This window comes from Mizuhopecten yessoensis, unplaced genomic scaffold (genome assembly GCF_002113885.1).
Source record: "Mizuhopecten yessoensis strain PY_sf001 unplaced genomic scaffold, ASM211388v2 scaffold2507, whole genome shotgun sequence".
NCBI classification, from domain to species: domain Eukaryota; kingdom Metazoa; phylum Mollusca; class Bivalvia; order Pectinida; family Pectinidae; genus Mizuhopecten; species Mizuhopecten yessoensis.
The window spans coordinates 292756-312873 of NW_018404580.1; the positions used below are offsets into that span (position 1 = coordinate 292756).

At 35.7% G+C, this 20118-nt stretch overlaps 2 protein-coding genes across 2 annotated transcripts; one reads left to right on the forward strand and one right to left on the reverse strand.

The window, feature by feature from the left end:
- Positions 1–14: 14 nt before the first annotated feature.
- Positions 15–15208, reverse strand: LOC110446081 (tetraspanin-7-like). The gene is made up of 7 exons (XM_021491041.1): positions 15011–15208; positions 13236–13424; positions 5838–5912; positions 3470–3565; positions 2390–2536; positions 1637–1720; positions 15–816 (listed from the first exon to the last, which is right to left on the reverse strand). Exons 1-7 carry the CDS (start codon positions 15101–15103, stop codon positions 745–747), a joined length of 756 nt encoding a protein of 251 aa, XP_021346716.1. The 5' UTR covers positions 15104–15208; the 3' UTR covers positions 15–744.
- Positions 15209–15620: 412 nt separating this feature from the next.
- Positions 15621–19890, forward strand: LOC110446082 (GRIP and coiled-coil domain-containing protein 2-like). Its single transcript, XM_021491042.1, has 6 exons — positions 15621–15714; positions 17064–17120; positions 17724–17808; positions 18189–18268; positions 18975–19079; positions 19819–19890. Exons 1-6 carry the CDS (start codon positions 15709–15711, stop codon positions 19888–19890), a joined length of 405 nt encoding a protein of 134 aa, XP_021346717.1. The 5' UTR covers positions 15621–15708.
- Positions 19891–20118: the final 228 nt, after the last annotated feature.

Genomic DNA, 20118 nt, shown 5'->3' on the forward strand with positions numbered 1-20118 from the left:
ATATTTTACGTGAAATAATTTTCAGATCCATGAGTTATCAAAAATATACACAAGATCATTACAACAGATTTACATTCTTTTGCATAAAGAAGGAGGAAGGTGTAAAGATGAAGATGAAGAAATAAGAATGTTTACACACAAGGGCAGACAACTTGTAAATGCACCACTCTACTCTATATTTACCAAAAACGTGGCTTGTATACTTTGTTTCCTATTCTGTCTGATTTAACACTTACAGTTTCCATTATATCGTCATTTCAGAGTAACTTTTCTGGCTCGACAGCTGTATATTTTGATAATTTTGCCTATAACACGCACTGTATTTATGTCAGCTGTTCAAGACAATGAAGAGGGTTATCAATGGTGGACTATTAACTCATTTACCCCTGGAGACACATTTGAACTCTTCTTATTCAAAGGTCGGAATAGTTCATTAGGAAATTTCAGGGGTGAATGAATTAAAATTGCAACATTCTATTAAATTTTAATACATGTATTTTATACTGGATTAAGCACTTCACATACAGACAAGTGATAGATTAGTGAGACCTGTCTCTCTTACAAGTATTGCGGAACTGTCACTTCTGCTCCAAGCTTGACAGTTATATCTCAGAAAAACTGTTACATTAAGTGTTATTATAGGGAGGTGTGATTTAGTGTTAACATTTCCTAATCCCTTCTTCCATTGGTCACTTGTCTGCTGCTATAAAGAAGCAGAGGAGTTTTTCCAGCATCTTTGATGTTCTAAGCAACCTGTTCATACTTGGCCTTGTTGATGTTCTTAGCCAGACAGCACGCAAGGAGAGCACCAAACACCTGTAATGATTATAGAGTTATATACACAGGTGAGTGCTAATACCTGTAATTAACACACAGGTATATTGACAGGGGACAAAAACCTGTACAGTAATTAACTCATTCACCTCTGAAGACACCTATGAAATCCTCCAATTCAAAGGTTGGAATAGTTCATTATAAAATTTCAGGGGTGAATGAGTAAACTGTTGATGACATGCAGGTATAAAGACAGGAGAGAACTAATTATAACACCTGTAATTAATAGGAAATCCAGGACGATAGGTATCGTAATCTTCCTTACAAATACATGTACAAAATAGAAACAAAATGAGTGGAGACATACAGGTATAACACCCTCACCCCTATAATGAAATGGTATAAAAGACATAGTCCTTAATTAGTTTTATCTTTGACCACCGAAATCTAATCCGGTGTATGTAGACATTGATAGTTACCTAAATACCATACTATGACGTAAATATAAACTAATTTTGTTGAGGGGTTCATCACATTTCTTGTATACAAGGTTTTTACTTGGAAAAAAAAAAAAAAGATCCTTGAATTTGACCTTTTAACCTTTTACCTTGACTACTGAATGACAAAATCTAATCAGGTGTAGAACTCCAGTTTACCCTACAATGGTGTAAATATTAACTGAATTCATTGAGGGTTCATGAGATATCTTTTACGCAAGTTGTTAACTACAGAAAGATGGACGAATTGCGGCACACTCAAAGCAATCACTATATATGCCCCCCTGACTAAGTAGGGATTGGGGGTTACAACAATGATAAAGCATATATTTGACAACAGAAAGAATTAATCAGCAAAATCTCACCTGGAAGAAAGAGATCCCGAGGGCAACACCCCCTATTATCCCCATGTTGCTTTGCATGAAATCTACAACTGTGTAGTAGCAGCCCTGGAAAGAAAACAAAAAGGAAGTTTTGATGAATTATTTCACAAATGTTTGGCTGTTGTTTTTCATGTCACTCTACATTGAAGGTTTTCAGGTAGACATACCAGTGTTTGACAGATTTTTATCTGAATACTTTATTTAGTACAGACTAATTTGTACAGCCGAAATTGATGATGGAGCAACTTGAATGTCCATATAAAGTAGACATATAAAACTGCAAACCAGTCATAATTAGGGATTGATATATATAGAGGATCTGTCAGAAGTTTCCCTTCATATTAGAGGCGAGCAAATATGAAAAATCCATAACGAGTATCATAAATCTAATATGAAGGGAAACGAATGACAGAATCTTTTTATCATATAATACAAAGTAAACTGTATAATTGTGATCTGAAACGAATATTTTGCACTTGGCCGCCTCTGAAACAAGGAAAATTGCGTTCATTTCACAAGACTGACTGCTATGCCTTTCTGTCTTCTTCGGCCTCTTTACTAAATATATATTAGAAATGAAAGAGTTTCCCTTGTTTTAAAAAGGCTAGGACTGCAGTATAAAGAATAGTTCTGTGTCTTAATCAATATGTACAGTATAGAAATCCTGTTTTTTCAGCTTCATTGAATATGGTATTGACCTCATCCAAAGTTTATTAAATGACATCAGCATCCTACCTTCGAGTACCAGTCTTTTACGTTGTCTGGCAAGGGGTCAGTGGGGCATTTGGTCTGGTCCACACAACAGGAACTGGGAATCTTGCCTTTAGTCGTGGTGGTCCTGTTTACCCAGTCCGTGTAGCCGTGGATTCCACAGCACTTGAGCTGTAAAGTATGTTTATGATTTAGAGATGTGATTTTCACAGTGGATGTAATGTTGAAGGGTGAAAACACAATAAAATTGTCATAATAGTAACAATAAATCAAGGTTCTTATATACCCCTTTACCACAACCTAGTGCGTAGGTCGTCCCAAAGCGGTTCACAAATTATCATCCGTGGTTATAGGGCCTTTGCAACCAGCCAATATCTTTCTCAACGCCCTAGGGTGCATACAGCCGGTGCTGCCGCCATTTCGGTACTCACAGCTAGCATTCAACAACTCTGGCACTGCCCAACCACATACTCATTTACAACTGAGTAGACTGGAACAAGCGGAGTAAAATATCTTGTTCTAGGATACAACATAGTGCAGTGATGTGACTCGAACCTGCAACCCTTAGTTTACGAGTCTGGTTTCCTACCACTAGACTTCCGTGCCTCCATAGAGACAATATACGTACAGCACACAGTACAGCTATCAGAGTTGACACATACGAACAGGAAATATATTACTATATACTTACTTAATTTCATAAGGCTAATATTCCCGTATTGTCACAATCAGAACTAGTTTTCAGGGATTAAATTTCCATTCAACATGGCAACGTAAAAATATCGCACTTCAGAGGGTACTATTATATTCGGATGATGGAATTTTTTTTATAAGTGTTCTGCGAAAATAACGTAAAAATGTGATATTGAATTGTTTTCTTTATCTTATTATATGACAGCAAACATGAAATGTTTTTCTATTTCATTTTCGTTTGTGACTGTAAATATATATTCACAGAGATTGTAATTCATGGTAATATTACCAACTATCAAGTAGACAGATGGCACATTAATACAAATATATATCAGATAGGCAAACACCCTTGCCAGTTAAGTCATCATCTAAAACGGTGTAATTAACCAGATGTGTGGTTGTCATGGTTACCTGGGTCTGTAGGTCATCCATGGCCGCTGTTATTTCTGTGTTCACTTGGTATTTATGCAGGGCCGTCTGAAGGCCTTCCTTGAAGCCAGTCTCCAACTGAAAACAGCAATATTAACAGTGATCTGAATGAAACAAGATGCAACTCAAAATAGTTTTATTGACAGTGAGTTGACAAAAATAACCTCCAACTGAAAATAGTAATATTAACAGTGATCTGAATAAAACAAGATCCAACAAGAAACAGCAATATTGACAGTGATATAGTTTATTAAGCCTCTAAATGAAAATAGAATTACTGACAGTGATATGATTGAAACTGTCTCAATCTGAAAATAGCATACTGACAGTGATCTGAATAAAACAATCTCTAACATTAAACTGTTACTAGCAATATTGTCAGTGATCTGATTAAAACAGCCTCCAACTGAAACAAGAGATCCCAGGGGGGTCTTGGTGCCCACCATTGTACCATCTTCATTAGTTCTGTGTCAGTTTGATCTTTTCTCTTATCTGTTTGATCGAGTGATGTTAATAGAAAATGCACCTTGAGGTAACTTTTGATCTAAACTTAATACTGCTGTGTATAAAAGTTTAAAGTGAGTTTGGCATTTCACATATTTACTAGTACAGTACTTAATGTGAAAGAAATAGAACTGATCATTGCAATATGAGAAAGATCTGTTAAGTTCTTCTTTCGGCCATTTTGTTTTTATGATCACTCTCAAAACAAGAGGCCCATGGGCCTTAACGGTCACCTGATATATTTATACAGAGAGTTGATTTTGTTTTTAACACGAACAGAAATATTATTCAAAGTGACAAAAAATAATAAAACCACCTTATCCAATATCTAGCATACAGATTTAAGACTAAAAAGTATTTGAAACTAGCACCTCTGATTCTAAACAAGGAAATTGAAGAAATTTCAGCACACCGACTCGTTTGGGCCCCACCCTACAGCCCTTGGGGGTAGGGCTGGCTCAAAATGTTCAAAGTATCAAACTGTCAACTCAGGGTTATAAAAACCTAACAGAACTTACATGGAACGGAGCTTAAATTGAACAACTACATTTTCGTAATAGTATGGTGAAAAAGCACCGAGAGGTCGAAACGTAAGTTGATCGGCGATTCTCTGGCATAGGATTTCGGCTAAGCTTTCTTTATTAACAGTTACCTATTCAATAATACTTTTCACATAAACTCAGGTAACAACACAGTATGTATCAATTGTATCTTTTATTGATGTTTGACATAAATAAATGTGTAGATCGTTAAACTAACAAACCTTCAATGTCAAAAACCAAGATGGCCACCTGTTGGCCATTTTATTTATCCGATCAATCTTAAAACTGAACATGCACAATAACGGATCAAGGGGAACCTACATATCAAATTTGAGAAAGTTTCCTTCAGTACTTCCTGAGAAATAACACTAACAAACCTTAACTATCAAAATCAAAGATGGCTACCTGTCAGCCACTTTGTCTATCCGATCAGTCTTAAAAGTAAACATGCACAACTAGAGACCAAGGGTAATTATCGTATCAAATTTGGGAATGATACCTTCAGTGCTTTCTGAGAAATAGCGATAACAAGAATTGTTTAAGGACAGACCACGGATGAACGATGGACCACCGACCGATGACGGACCACGAACGAAGGGTGATTTGATTAGGAATATTGACAGTGTTCTTACATAAAAACCTCTAGTTAAGAATTATAATATTTATGGGAAAGGACAGACAGAGATGCACTAAGATATATATTTCTCGCACCTCAGACAGAGATATCCCACGTCATACCCCTTGCTAGATTTTTCTATCTCGTCTGATCTGTCTTGCACCTTTACGTGACATTTCGCAGAATTTATTTCGCGATGTATTCATCCGCGCGTTAACTGCTTGAAATTGACAATCTGCATTATACATGTTCTGTTTTGTTGTTATGTATGTATCTAGTTTTGATGTTGTTAGATATTTGATGTTGTAGATAAATATAATCTGCACTGTGAAATACGTTGTCATCTATGTAAGAACAGAATACATTTCACAGCGGAAGCATTGAAATGTAGCTTAAGTAGTAAAGAGGTCATTATCATTTGAGGCCCCAGACGGGATACTTGAAGTTTTTAGCAAAATTGATTTTTTTTTCGAACTGAAAGGTGCGAGAAAAAGAATCAATTACCTGTAACTGAGCATGATCGGGTTATCTCAGTCTCAGACAAAGGTTCTTACGCCTCGGTTGGGATTTTGTTACAGAAACTTAACCCTCAATTGACATAATCCGATCTCGCTCAGTTACAGGTAATTGATTTTATTAATATATATATATATATATTGCAAGTGACATACATGTATGTTGGACCCACCTTGCTCTGGTAAACAAATCCTGCTGCTCCGGCACTCAGTTCTACCACAAACACCACGACTAGGAATACAGCATACTGTAAATTAAACAGGGATACATATTACTGTAATTACAAAGAGATACAGCATACAGTATTTACATACAGGTTTACATCATTTTGTAATTACATATGGTGACATAGTATAGTAGCGTAATTACATGCTGTATAGCACTTTAAATATGCGTGGTCAATATTTTGCAGTTTCGTATTCAGTACATATACGCGGGGGTTAAATTTTGCTGTGCACCCGAATCCCATGTGTCATGCAAAGTATTTTGAGTGTCATCATTTAAGGGTTAAACCTTGAAATACAGGTAAACTGTTTGAAAACACTGATCCTGAGTGTCGTCATCTGCCAGTGACTTCACTCGAAAAAAAAACAAATGTGTATGTACCTTTGTAGGAGTAAACTGTAATCAATTAATCACCTACTGTGTACACATAAATATGATGTGGCCACTTATAAGTAAGTGCTGTTTTTACATGGACTGCCCAGGTGTCCGGTGATAAACTGATTTGAGTTGATTAAGCTTGCATAACAGCGTTGGGTTATAAGCATTCTCAACATGTTGTGATAAGGTCTGTAAAAGTGGTTAACGTTTTCTATAATTTCGCTGGTGTTTAGAATTTTGGGATATTAGTCAAAGTGTGAATATCACGAAATTAAAACCCAGGGTGAAATATAACCACTGTACATGGACACAGCATTCCATGATTACATACAGGGATAAAACACTGTAAACATATACAGCTTTTGTCTATACCAGGATACTTATATGTATTAAGATACTCTAAATATAAAAATAGATAATTTTTTAAACAAACTTTTAAGATTATATCTTTTATAAACAACTTTCATGAATCACACATATTTTCAGTATAAGTTGTTTGCTATTTCCAAAGAAATTCTGAAAATATCAAGCTTTAGACTGAGATACGTAATCTAATTGTTTCCAAGAATCGATAGGGACAGGGCTACAGATTATAGACCTGCTGTGTCGAGCAGGTTTGAGCATCATGCTAACATCACATGCACTTTAAAGCTTTCGTCACTGACAACACATTGTTATCTACTACAACTGCTATTGATTTTGTCAGAGCCACCACCATCGGCTCACCTGTAACCAATTCACAGGCTTTTACACTGAATTTTACCATAGATCCAACCAGATTTTGAAAGTTGAATTTAAATACCTATAATCCACTAGTATACGTAGTTTTTAAATCCAAGCTAGGACTACAGGGATGTGGTACACAAATACAAATGGGATGTTAGTCCAGTCTTATATAGTATCTGGGAAGACTGTCTCTAAATTTCTGTTCTACATGATTGAATTTTGAATGAATTTCAGTTCAGATTAACTTTTATAGTGCAACAAGTAGGGGAAGACATGTCTATATATTTCTGTTCTACACAATTGTACTTAGAAGAAATATTTTGGTTCTGATGAAATTTTATCATGTAACAAATAGGGGGAACTGTATATAATGATGCTTTTCTGATACTGCTTCTGTCACGAATGATTGTGTACGCTGTAGCAAGTCTTATATATTTCTGTCTGTTTTCCAGGCATTACCAGGTCTATTGGTTAAGAATATGCCCTACACATGTCTTAATTATTCTGGTGACTATTGGAAACAAACTGGGCTGCCCTTCATTGAACCATTTCAATTTTGTTTTTATGTCACCTTGAAAGCACTTCTCCAAAGATGGTCTTCCTAATGTTTGTATGCCTGCTGTCTTCGTGTGACTGTGGCGACAATTTTGACATTTCTCCACACGAAGCCCAGAGTTGAATATGTTTTACTGCAGATGTTATTAATATGGGTGTCCCATTTTAAGCTTGGATGGTAAGGCCTAGATATTTTGATTTTAGAACACGTTCCATTTCTTCCCCCAAGCAGTGTTTGGCTATTTACTACATTTTGTTATTTGATGTTGATAAAAGCATTATCATGGTGAAATTAAAAGGCAATTTCCCACGATTTCTCCAATAAAACTAATTTGTCTAGGTCCTCCTGTGGTATTTTTCCATCAGCCTCACCAGTCAAAGCTAGATAAAAAGCAGCATAATCAGCAAAAAGTCTCAGTCAGATAGAAGGACACATGGTCCAATAACTGACCCCTGGGGAACTCCAGATTTGACATCTAGGGTACCTGATTTCTTTCCTCAACAACAACGGCCTGTTTTTAATCACAGAGGATATCTTCAAGCCAATTATCAACAGGCTTCTATTGACCATAATATATACGTTCATAGGTGTTAACTTCTGAAACCTCCAATGAGGGAGATCTCCCTCATTCCTCATTTCCAAAGAGGAAAAAAGTAGGTGAAATGCGACTAAATTAAACTGCTTTGCTCAATATATCTTTCCCTTTTAATGTATCAAAATAACTCCAAAATACATTTATTTGATTCAGACACACCAGTTNTGTATCAAAATAACTCCAAAATACATTCATTTGATTCAGACACACCAGTTATATGATCATTACACAAACCCTGCAGTAACTAGGAGATCATTTGACCACAGGATGTAGATTTAGAGTTTGTGTGAGTTTGGACTTGAATTCATGAGGGAGTTTTGAGGGAAATTGGTTTTTGGTCAAAATGAAGGAGGGTTGACAGCTATGTAAGTTTGTTGTTGGAGAACAGAGTTATTAACCTTATCAAAAGCTTTGAGAAATCCATCACCAGTACATTTGCCACTTTATATCAATAAATTCTATTGGATTTCGTAAGACGAAAATTTCTGAAACCCATGTTGAATAAGATTAAGATTGTTATACCTATCAGCATAATTCATAATGTTACTACATAATTTATGTATTCTAATAACTTTTTTACATACCATACTTTCCAACTTTTAAAAATTTAAATGCATAGATAAAATATGTGTATACACCCCCAGGCAAATAATAACACTTTTAAATCGGATCTTTTGAGCTGTTCCTTTGGATTAAATAATCAGTTCCTAAGAAATAGGAATAGTTCAGCCAAGTCACTGGTTGAAAATGCTCCTTTTCAGGGTCCAAAATCAGGAGACTTTCTCCAAAATAGGGTTGGCAAGTATGATATACACAAGTAGGGAATACTGGTCTGTAGTTTACTGGGTCCAATTGTATGCCTTTTGATAGACAGGGGATACATGGCATATTTTCAGTCGAATGGGCTTTACCGGTGAAAAGAGGTTTTCTGAATATTTAAGTAAAGATTGGTGATACTTCCTCCACCAGTTCTTCGATGATTTTTCGTTTTTATTTCATCGTGGCCAGCAGCTTTACTTTTTTTAAGGTTCATGTATTGAAGAAATTTCCTAATACTTTTGTTTGTTATATCAAATTTAAAGGGGGACATGACGACATGACAGGATGTTGAGTTTTTGATGGAATACTGCATCGTTGGTATAGCTTGTAGAGACCATGTTACTACATTATAGTTTTAAATGCTGATCAGTGAAAACGAATACAGTAATAAAAGGGATAATAAGAGAAATCTACTGTACTGAGTGTCTCTGCCTTACTGGAATGGTCACGAGTGAGTTAACAATCTCTTTTAAGTGATGGTACACCATTTTTTGGGGGGATTTCTTATGTTTATGAACAGAAGTTTTTCATGGCACAATCTGAGACATTTGCTGGGGTGTGGGTTTGGTGGGGATACTGAAATACCCTCTATAATGTGCCAGAACACAAGATCACTCAAAGCTTTCCCTTTATGCAGTGTTTCATTTTCTGTCTCATTTCCTGAACCCTTTCACCCCTATGTAACTTTAGTAGGCTCTACCGTGCATTGATCTGGAGGAATCCATTATGGTCTACAGTGGTGAAAGGGTTAATAGTTTCTTTATGTTAGGAGTGACCATGACAAGTTTGCTTTTGGTTTTAGGACATTGTATGATGCATGGTCATTTACTTGTATCTGCAGTTTTTGATTTCAAGGTAATATTCCAAAGATGACCTACATTGTCATCTTTTGTTTTTGATCTCAAGAAGCTTTGAAACGTACCTTTTCAATGTGTCCCTTCTGTATATAGGAATATTTTTTGGGGTATGTTTCTTTGATTATGGTGCGTATTTGAAAAAAAATGTCATGGTTGCAATTGGCCATGCCTGACATGACCTCAGAGCAAGTAAACAGGGTTGGTTTGTGATAAGCAGGTCTAAGGTATTCCCTTTTATAGTTGGTTGCTCTATTGTGAATTATTATGAATCTTAAGTTCCGGAACACATTTTCACAGACAAAATAATTATTTTAGAGAAAATTCAATATATGCTTAAGATGAGCAGAACCTTTTTTTCACCAATTTTCAGCTCAAATTTTTTCCTGTCAATTGAACAAAATATGCAAGTTTTACAGAAGATCAGGATGTGTTTGCAATGCCTGTGCCCCAATATTTTTGTGACCCTCCACTGATCGGACATGAGATTGCCTGTGTTATATATGTTATCTGTTACATGGCAAATCCAGCTTCAGGGCAGCTCATGGCCAGACATGAACAGAACTACAGGAAGTCGTATTGATCTGAATGCATGCAGTCAGAAGAAAATTATGGATGCAAAACATAACTTGCTAAAACTTCCAATTTAGGAAATCATTGTGCAACATCACAGAAATCTCCTGCAATCATGTTTCCAAGGGAACCAATATTCGTGGACAAAATCAATATAAGCCTTCACGAATTACACCAGGAAATGAGTCTGTGGTGTCCATCTTAACAACCATTTCACTACGAAGGTCGGACCTCATCAAATAAACTACTCATTAATGACAGACACAAATAGTGTAACCATTGTCTGTCCGGAGGCTGTATCAGCAAGACTCATCCTGTTATGTGTACGATAGCCTTCGTATGTATAGCGGTGTCGGAGATATTACCTATAACTCCGACACTATAACGTGTATGGTTACAAATCTGAGAAAACCATCAAGTACAACAAGTTACCATTTACATCAACTGATTAAAGTTAACTCTGTAATACAATGGACAAACTTCCTGATGGTCTAGTAGATAGAATACAATAGTACTTGAATTAAATTGGCAATATATAATGTACACACTTCCTCGTGCTCTATTTTATAACTAAATCTGTAATACGATGTACATATCCCCCTGTGACCAAGGTCGAATGAAACAGAGAACAACAAGTCAATGTACAAATGGCCGAAGAGTCAAAGTACAACAAAGCTAGCACTGTAATACAATATACATATATGATGGCCTAGGAGACAGATTTCAACAAGTTAAGACTGTAATACACTGTTCAAGTCCCCTGGTGACCTTGGAAACAGAGTAAAACAAATTAAACTGTAATACAATGTACACATATGATGGCAGATGGGACAGAGTACAAATAAGTAAACACTGTAATACAATTTATATACCTCCTGGTAACCTTGGAAACAGAGTAAAACAAATTAAACTGTAATACAATGTACACATATAATGGCAGAGGGACAGAGTACAAATAACTAAACACTGTAAACTAATACAATGTATATATCTCCTGCTAGCCAAGGATATGTACATAACCTCAAGTTAGCACTGTTATAATATGTACACATCTCCTTTTGACCCTTGTGACCTTCGATGTAGGTCAAGGTCATTCATTTCAACAAACATAATTGCCCTTAATCCATGCATGTGCTACTGGCCAAATATCATCACTTTTGACTGATTGGCATTATTAAGAGGGTGATATTTAAATATTTTGACATAAATAACCCTTGTGACCTTCGATGAAGGTCAAGGTCATTCATTTGAACAAACATAATTGCCCTTAATCCATGCATGTGCTACTGGCCAAATATCATCACTTTTGACTGATTGGTATTATTTAGAGGGTGCTATATATATAATTTAACATAATTGACCCCTCTGACCTTAGTAGCAAAAGATAAGGCTATTTACTTTAAAATAGCTGATGCCTTTGAAGACAGAATACATACAGTGAACTACAATGTATATTATACAGAGACCTAATGCTTTGTCCTACTTTGTCAGCTCATTTCTATTTAATGGTACTGAACACAGACAATAACCATGTATGCGCACAGCTAATCAATGATGTATTGCAGCTATATCAATTAGACTCCGTCATTCACATATCTCTCTGTATTTATCACTGTACCACTAATATACCCTGTTAACATTGGCAATACTGGGTCGCCTGGTGTTAGTAACAAAGTCAGGCACAAAAGCAACACGTGTATATATATTACCAGGAGGACATTTTGAAGCGTCCCACATCTGCTCCACCAGATGCAATTAGAACCATTATATGTGTTCATCAATTCTAGACAAGGTCACTTTCACACAACTGAATGTAATACTGAGTTATATTTCTCTATTAAATGCCTTAAATTATGTATCAAGGTATACCTAATAAAGCTATACTCCTGCAACAGTAAATTTCATCATCATATGTATATCAAGTGCTATGGAAATTGAATAGATACTTGTACTAAAATAGGACAGTATTTTCTAGTCTGTCTCCTAAAATGATACAAAGGCCTAAACACTAGCCCAGTGCTCCACAGCAGTTCCTGTGAGGTACCAGGCTTATTTTTATACCTGAGGGTAACAGGTATGTCCTCTAGCCTCCATATACCTAGTTATAAATATTTAAACCACAGATATAGGTCGGTCCCCTGAATCGTAGCCTCTATATATATACCTACTTAGAAACATTTAAACAAGGGTAACAGGTATGTCCCCTGACCTCTAGCTTCCATATACATGTACCTAGTTATAAATACTTAAACCACAGATATAGGTCGGTCCCCTGAACCAGGACCACAGATAGGTCCCTAAACCAGGACCACAGATAGGTCCCTAAACCAGGGCCACAGATAGGTCCCTGAACCAGGGCCACAGATAGGTCCCCGAACCAGGGCCAAAGGTAGGCCCCCTGCATCTTAGTCTCTATATACCTACTTAGAAACATTTAAACAAGGGCAACAGACAGGTAGGTCCCCTGACCTCTAGTCTCCATATATCTACTTAGAAACATTTAAACAAGGGCAACAGGTAGGCCTCCTGACCTCTAGCTTCCATATACCTACTTAGAAACATTTAAACAAGGGCAACAGGTAGGCCTCCTGACCCCCAGCCTCCATATACCTACTTAGAAGCATTTAAACTGGGGCAACAGTTAGGTCCCCTGACCTCTAGCCACCATATACCTACTTAGACACATTTAAATGAGGCCAACAAGTTGGCCTCCTGACCCCCAGCCTCTTTATATATAACCTTCTTATTAAGCCAGTCCAAGGAAAATCCTAAAAGCTGCAGAGCAATAAGTCATTTGAGCAGTTTTTGGTTAGTATCAAAAATGACATGTGAAATTGAACTTACTACATAGAGTAAAATGGAGTTTCCCTTGACTGTGCAACAGCAGCCCAGCGAGCCAACAAGGACAATGACAGCCCCGACTCCGATCAGGATGTACGGTGATTCTTTGTAGTAGATGGAGGAAAGTTCCATATACTTATACAAGTCCACCTTTGTCCAAATGCCAAGGGCAAGGATGGCAATGCCTGTGATCTGAAATAACACAAACACATTTTCATATACACTGGAGATTCCTCTTTCATAACTAACAAACCAATGTTGTGTTTTCGACTCTACCTAAAAGCTGATGGAGACGGTACACTGTAGGTAAGATTTTGTAAGATGTTTACAAAGTTTATCTATGAATCAAGGCTTTAATCAAATATTTTGTTTACACAACAGCTTTTAGTTGTACAAGTTGACAAGAAAAACCTTGTTAGGAGTATATGTGAAAATTACATAAATTTATGGGGAATCTGCAACACACACATTATGAAAAAACGAAAATGGAAAATATAGTACATAAAATCTAATATAAATGTTAAGCAAATTCTACATCTAACATTCATTTTGACACCCTTATCAATAAGCTGAGTACTATTTGGAGGGGTGAAATCCTGTGGCAGAATGACTCATAGCCGACTATCAGAAAGCAGCGTTTTACCACTTATTAGCGGTACCCCGGATACAGGGTACCTGAGATACAGGGTAACACAGACAATTGGACCCAAGTGCATTGGTGTGTGATGACATGTATTTGTGTTTGAGGCTGGTTATGTTCTGTTGTTGCAGGTTTGTGTCTTTTTAACAGCTCTTCCCTAGTGCTGTCCTACTTTAAACACAATGCAGCACAGAGACTGCAATACCCTACCCAGATTACATTGATTAAATATACATCGTACTCCACTCCAGACAGGTAGAGTTGAGTAGACAGGAATAGAATATCAATTAGCATTCAAACCAGTTATCTGTGAGCCTAGGAAGACATGTTACTCCTGTCCTTTATTCAACTGTTGATTTAAATATTGTTGAACTTAATTAACTAACATGTTACTTACTTTAAAACTGTTAAGAAATAAATGAGCTGAACCAATTTCTTATGCAACATATATGCATACGTTGTATTTTTACAATAAGATTTTTTTATAGGGATTACTTCTTTCCTTTGCCATGAAATAAAAAAAAAATATTTTGAATTTTTATATATAAATATTTACAGCAGAAAAATCAAGCTGAAAAAATGTGTAAAGCTAACAATACTTCAAAAAACTGATAATTACTAATTACATTATAATGTTCTAGATGCTTTCAGCCTTTAGATACAGATTCTATCAAATCCTTATCCTTAAGTGAACCCTAAACGAAAGGCCAATACCTGTAATGTTAGTATTGAAATAAATGAAAATAAATAATAACGTTAAAAATTCTCAGTATGCCATATTGTAGGAATCAACAATAAAAAAACCCCTATATTTTATGCTTAAAATGTCTTAAACGTGTTAGATATTTCATTGTTCATATGTTGCTTGTATTCCAGACCTAAAAGACATGATGTTCTGGTTAGTAAATACAAATATAATGTAACATATTTTTGACTTTTTAATTAAATCTGCTGAGATCAGCAATTTGACAGGCTCTATGTTGAAAGTCTGTCCACCTACACTACCAAGGAACAAGCGAGGAGTATATCGGATACAGTGCCTGAGCCAGCAGTGACATGTCGTACGATATCCGGTTACCATATCATTATCAACAGTATCACAGCAGACTGTACAACGTCAAACAAAAACATCACTTACCCAAAACAGAAAATTAAACACCATCAAAAGCGTTTTCATGCAAGTGACGGCTGGCCCTGTGGCCATGGCCGACTTCGCTCGTCCCTGATCCATTCTGTTAAAGTGCGTACAGTTCCAGACAAGTTGGCGAATTCGTTATATCACTGCTGAAATATATTATGACAGATCGTGGGAGTTTTACACCGGAAGTAAATTCAATATGAGGTAAGACAGGAAATTAAGCCAATACACTAATTTAGACACATTAACCGGACCGAATATACGATAGTGATTAATTTCTTTTTCGGAACATTAACTGCTTGATAACAATGTTTTCATAAGTATTATTTAATTTGATTATTAACGCAAAATTTTAGTTTTTCTTTTGAGCTTTCAATTTGACAACAGATTCAATCCATTTAATTTCATGAAAATTCAATAAAATGTAAAATCTGTTTTAAAATCGATAAAATTGGTCATATATATCAAGATAATTTAACCTTTTACAATAAATACATATATATCTATATATAACATACCTGATATTTGATTTTCAAACATAAACACAAATTTCCGGAAATTTAGTCTGGAGTCGTTTTTATTTTTCTAAACTATTCCACGTTCACTTCCGTAATGAAAAGGCGTCTAAACAGCAACCGACGCAGAAAGTAAAACTACTTCAATAATAGTGTTGGCGACAGTAGCATAGACAAGTCAACATGGCTGTAAGTTGTGCATATAATGATTTTGTTGTTTTTTAAATAGTTGGTAACATTTGCACGTGACATATTTCGTTGACGTACCCACTATGCCATGTCAGCCTGTCGTCTGACATACTGTCACCTGTTTGATGTTTATACCTTTTCCGTGTTCGTGATTATCTTGACCGAATTGTGTGATTAGGCGACAATTTCGACGTGTCAGTTAAATTGTTATTACTGGGAATGTTTGTTTCAATCAACGGCACAAAATGTTAATGAATTATTTCATTTGTCAGAATTATATTCCTGTTTGAGTACAGTAATGGAGAGTTTACAATCCAAAGATGAGGTCACACGTTTTGAAGTATTGTTAGATCAGATCCATATGCTTTGCAACTATGGATTTAAAAATATTACTTAATTAGAGCAATGGAATTGAAAACATTCGTCAAATTAACATTCATTTTTCACAAACTGTACACTTTCAGTACCCAGTAGTTGCAGTGCTTAAAAGTAGGATGTTTTGGTACTTTTCTTGTAAAGACAAATATTGTAGCACAGATAGCAAAAAATAAAATAAAAAATATCCAAACGCCTTTTTGAAATTACAGAAACATGAAACATTAGTGTCTAGCTGTGCTGAAACATCTTGATAATAAAACGACGAGATACTGTATGGCGGTTATATTTCGCATGGCTTTTAATTTCGCTATATTCGCGCTTTGACTAATATCTGTGAATTCTTAACACTAGCGAAATTATAGAAAATTTTAACCATTTTTACGGACAACGTTGAAAATACTTATAACCCAACACTATATATATATATGCAAGCTTAAATGAACTCAAATCAGATTATCACCGGACAACTGGGCAGTCCATGTAAAAAAACAACACTTACATATAAGTGGCCACATCATATTTATGTGTACACAGTAGGTGATTAATTTATTACAGTTTACTCCTACAAAGGTACATACATTTGAGTTTCTTTTGAGTGAAGTCACTGGCGGATCCATGACAATGCTCGGGATCAGTGTTATTAATGGTTTACGTGTATTTTGAGGTTGAACCCTTAAATGATGACGCTCAAAATATTTTGCACATGGGATTTGGGTACACAGCGAAATTTAACCCCTGCGAATATGTACTGAATACGAAACCATGAAATATTGACCCTGCAAATTTAAAGCGCTATACAGTTCCAAAACATACATGTAGATACATGTACTCCATCGTTCACGACACCAGCAGTATCGCTGCTTTTTATTGAAGATCAGTACAAATTACGACAAGACATAGCTGAAGATCACTCTGTTTACTTATGGCATTATTGTGAAAATGAAGAGTAACTGTTTTTATTTTACCACCAGGATTCACCAGCTGATGGTGATGGAGGAACGCCGGGGAAGAGTCCTGCCTCATCCAAGGTAGATATTGTTACAAGGTTTACAGGTCAAGGACTACGATTGTAGTTTATTGTAGCCCCTACAGCAATGACAGATCACTACTCTGCCAGGCTGTATTCAGATACAATTTACTGGTTTTGAATAAGAACTTTTTGTAATTCGCATACCTTTTCAATGAAAATGATAGTCTGTTGAAGAGATTCATAAAATCTAGTGTACCTGTAACCTAATGGATCTTAAACTATAACAATTTATGGTAATCAGAACAGGAGAGATCAACTCCCATGACTGTCATATTCATGTTTCATTCTTTCAGTTGTATATTACAATGAACAGGTAGAATTGTATGCAGCCATTCGTAGATAGTAAGACATAATAGACAATACAGTGTCTGACCCTCATCTTGTTTCCTTGTGTAAAAGAGGCCAATATTTTTTCAATGCCTCCGCTCAGAGTTGAACCGGGGACCTCTGTCTTACTAGTCTAACACTCTACCAAATAAACTAAAGAGAATTTTTCCTTAGCCAAGTTGATAGGAAGCAGCTAGTATTTTACCAGGGTGAGACTTGTCTTCGCATGTTTGACGAATGTGGTGTATGATATGTGTATTATAATTACTTATAGCTGGACCAATTATCAAGGGAAGATATGACAAAGTTTGTCAAGAAGCAGATGTTGATGTTACAAAAGAGCAAAGTCAAGATTGACGGTAAACAATTGTATTTATATATGTATTGTCTTAAAACAATACCACCAACATTTTGTATTTCGATTGTATAACAGGCCGATTATGACATGTCATAAACAATATCTATGTTACAGTTTACCAGAAAGGTGATGATATTAAACAATATCAGTAATATAAATACAGCATTATATCTGGTAAACCAGGAACAAGATGACATACCAGGCAGGTGATAACATATCAACTTCACTGAAGATTATTATCACTTCAGTTCATGAGCATTTGGACATAAACTTGTCAATATTAAAATAAATATCTGTTAAATTATTGTTGTTTGATAACTTATGTTTTATTGATAGAGTTGTTGAGAATTCCTAATTGATGTGTTTATTTATATTCTTCAGAATTGACAAAGAAAATGACCGAACTTGAGGCAAGCAAGTCGTCGGGCGGGGATGATGCTGCACAGAAGGATAAAATTCAGGTTTGTGATGTAGACTTAGTCAAGCCCAGTAACATACTGAAAAACAGTTCTAAATGAAACTTTGCACAGGAATATGCTGATAATAAACTAAAGAAGTGGATGGATAATATGATGAAAGATATGATAACATTTTAAAGAATATGAATAAAAGAGTATAGTACATAATTGTGAAAAGATTCATGTAGCACAACCAAAAAGTGTTTATATGTGACATTTCAATGACTAGTACGGTATGTACGGTGAAGCGTATGTACACAAAGGTGTAAAATATGTACAAGTTGTCCACAAATCTATGACCAAGTATTAAACAAAGAAAGCGTTTGGTACATATATAACAATTAATTGTGCATACCAGGTATACGCTTACAGCGTAGCCGAATCAACATTGATTTGTGGACAATTCATACATATTTTACACATTTGTGTACATACGCTCCACTTGTCATTTGTCTGATGAAGGTGACAGGGCATACTATACTAGCTAGTCATCGAAACCTCGCATATAAGCACTTTTTGGTTGTGCTACATGAGTCTTTTCACAATCCATACATACCAACCTGAAGAAAATGTTTAGAAATATAGTACATAATATCTTCTGTTTCTGTGACATCCTGTCTCATCTGACCTTTTTAGAAACTCCTTTCATAAGACAGGTTTGACTATGTAAACGTTTGTCTATAAGAGCATGATCATTGTGTACTAACAGAAGCTAGAGGAGGAGCTGAAGACACTGGAGCAGGAGAAGGCAGACATGTTGTCAGCTTACCAAGCCGTACAGCAAGCCCAGGAACAGTCCATTTCTAAGTTTGAGGTAAACTATAAAGCTGTATATCAAACTGTATGATGTTTATTGCAGCCTGTGTGGCAATTATATAAGACTGTATGGTGATTAGAGAAAGGTGCACATGATCAGATTCATTAGGACCTGGCTGAGTTTCAAACCCAGGACATGCAAACTTTGTACATGGACTTTCTATATTCAAACCCAGGACCTCCAAGCTTTCTAGATGGACATTCTAACCGGCCAACCTCCTTCCTTTTCCTAAGTTTTGCCCCAGAATAAGCACTATTTACAATATAGGTTTGGCATGCACACATACAATTCTTGAAACAAAGGTTAGTCATAAGCACCAGTGTAACAGGGCAAGACAGGAATTCTAACCCAGGACTTCAAAATCTGAACAAATACGCTAACAAAGTGAGCCCAGTCTAACTACAGAAATATTGTCATTAGAACAAAATACCATGTAGAATATAATGTTCAAAACACTTTTTTCCATTAGTAGTTGTAAAATACCATGGCATCCCAGTCATCATGCATTCAGACCAAACAATTATTATTTGAAAAAACCATATGCTTTTCAGAACATGTAGCAAAACAACTTTAGTATAACTGTTGATATCTTGCAATCTCTTTACATCATTTACTTTAATATTGATTTTGCATAGAAACTTATAAATTTCTATTTATCTTAAATAAATATTCAGTCTTTGTATATGTATGAATTTGACATGATTACTTTCTAATTAAATTGTGATAAAAATTGTAGAATTTGAGCTGGAGTTTTCATGGAGTTCTAGCTAGCTGTCCGCGGTCTCCTGACTCCAAACCACCCACCTAATGACTTGCAGGATTCACCTTGATTTAAAATTTGTGAAAAGATATGGGGTCTTCTGCCTGACCACCTGGGCTTTTCCGGGTACATCATTTTCATCCAACATTAAGACACCCGAGGTGCACGCTAACATCTGGGCCAACATGATTGATTTGAAATAACTTGTTTCATATATAAACTTTATTTATTTAACAACAATTATGAAATAAGTTTTATTTCAACTTATATTAATCA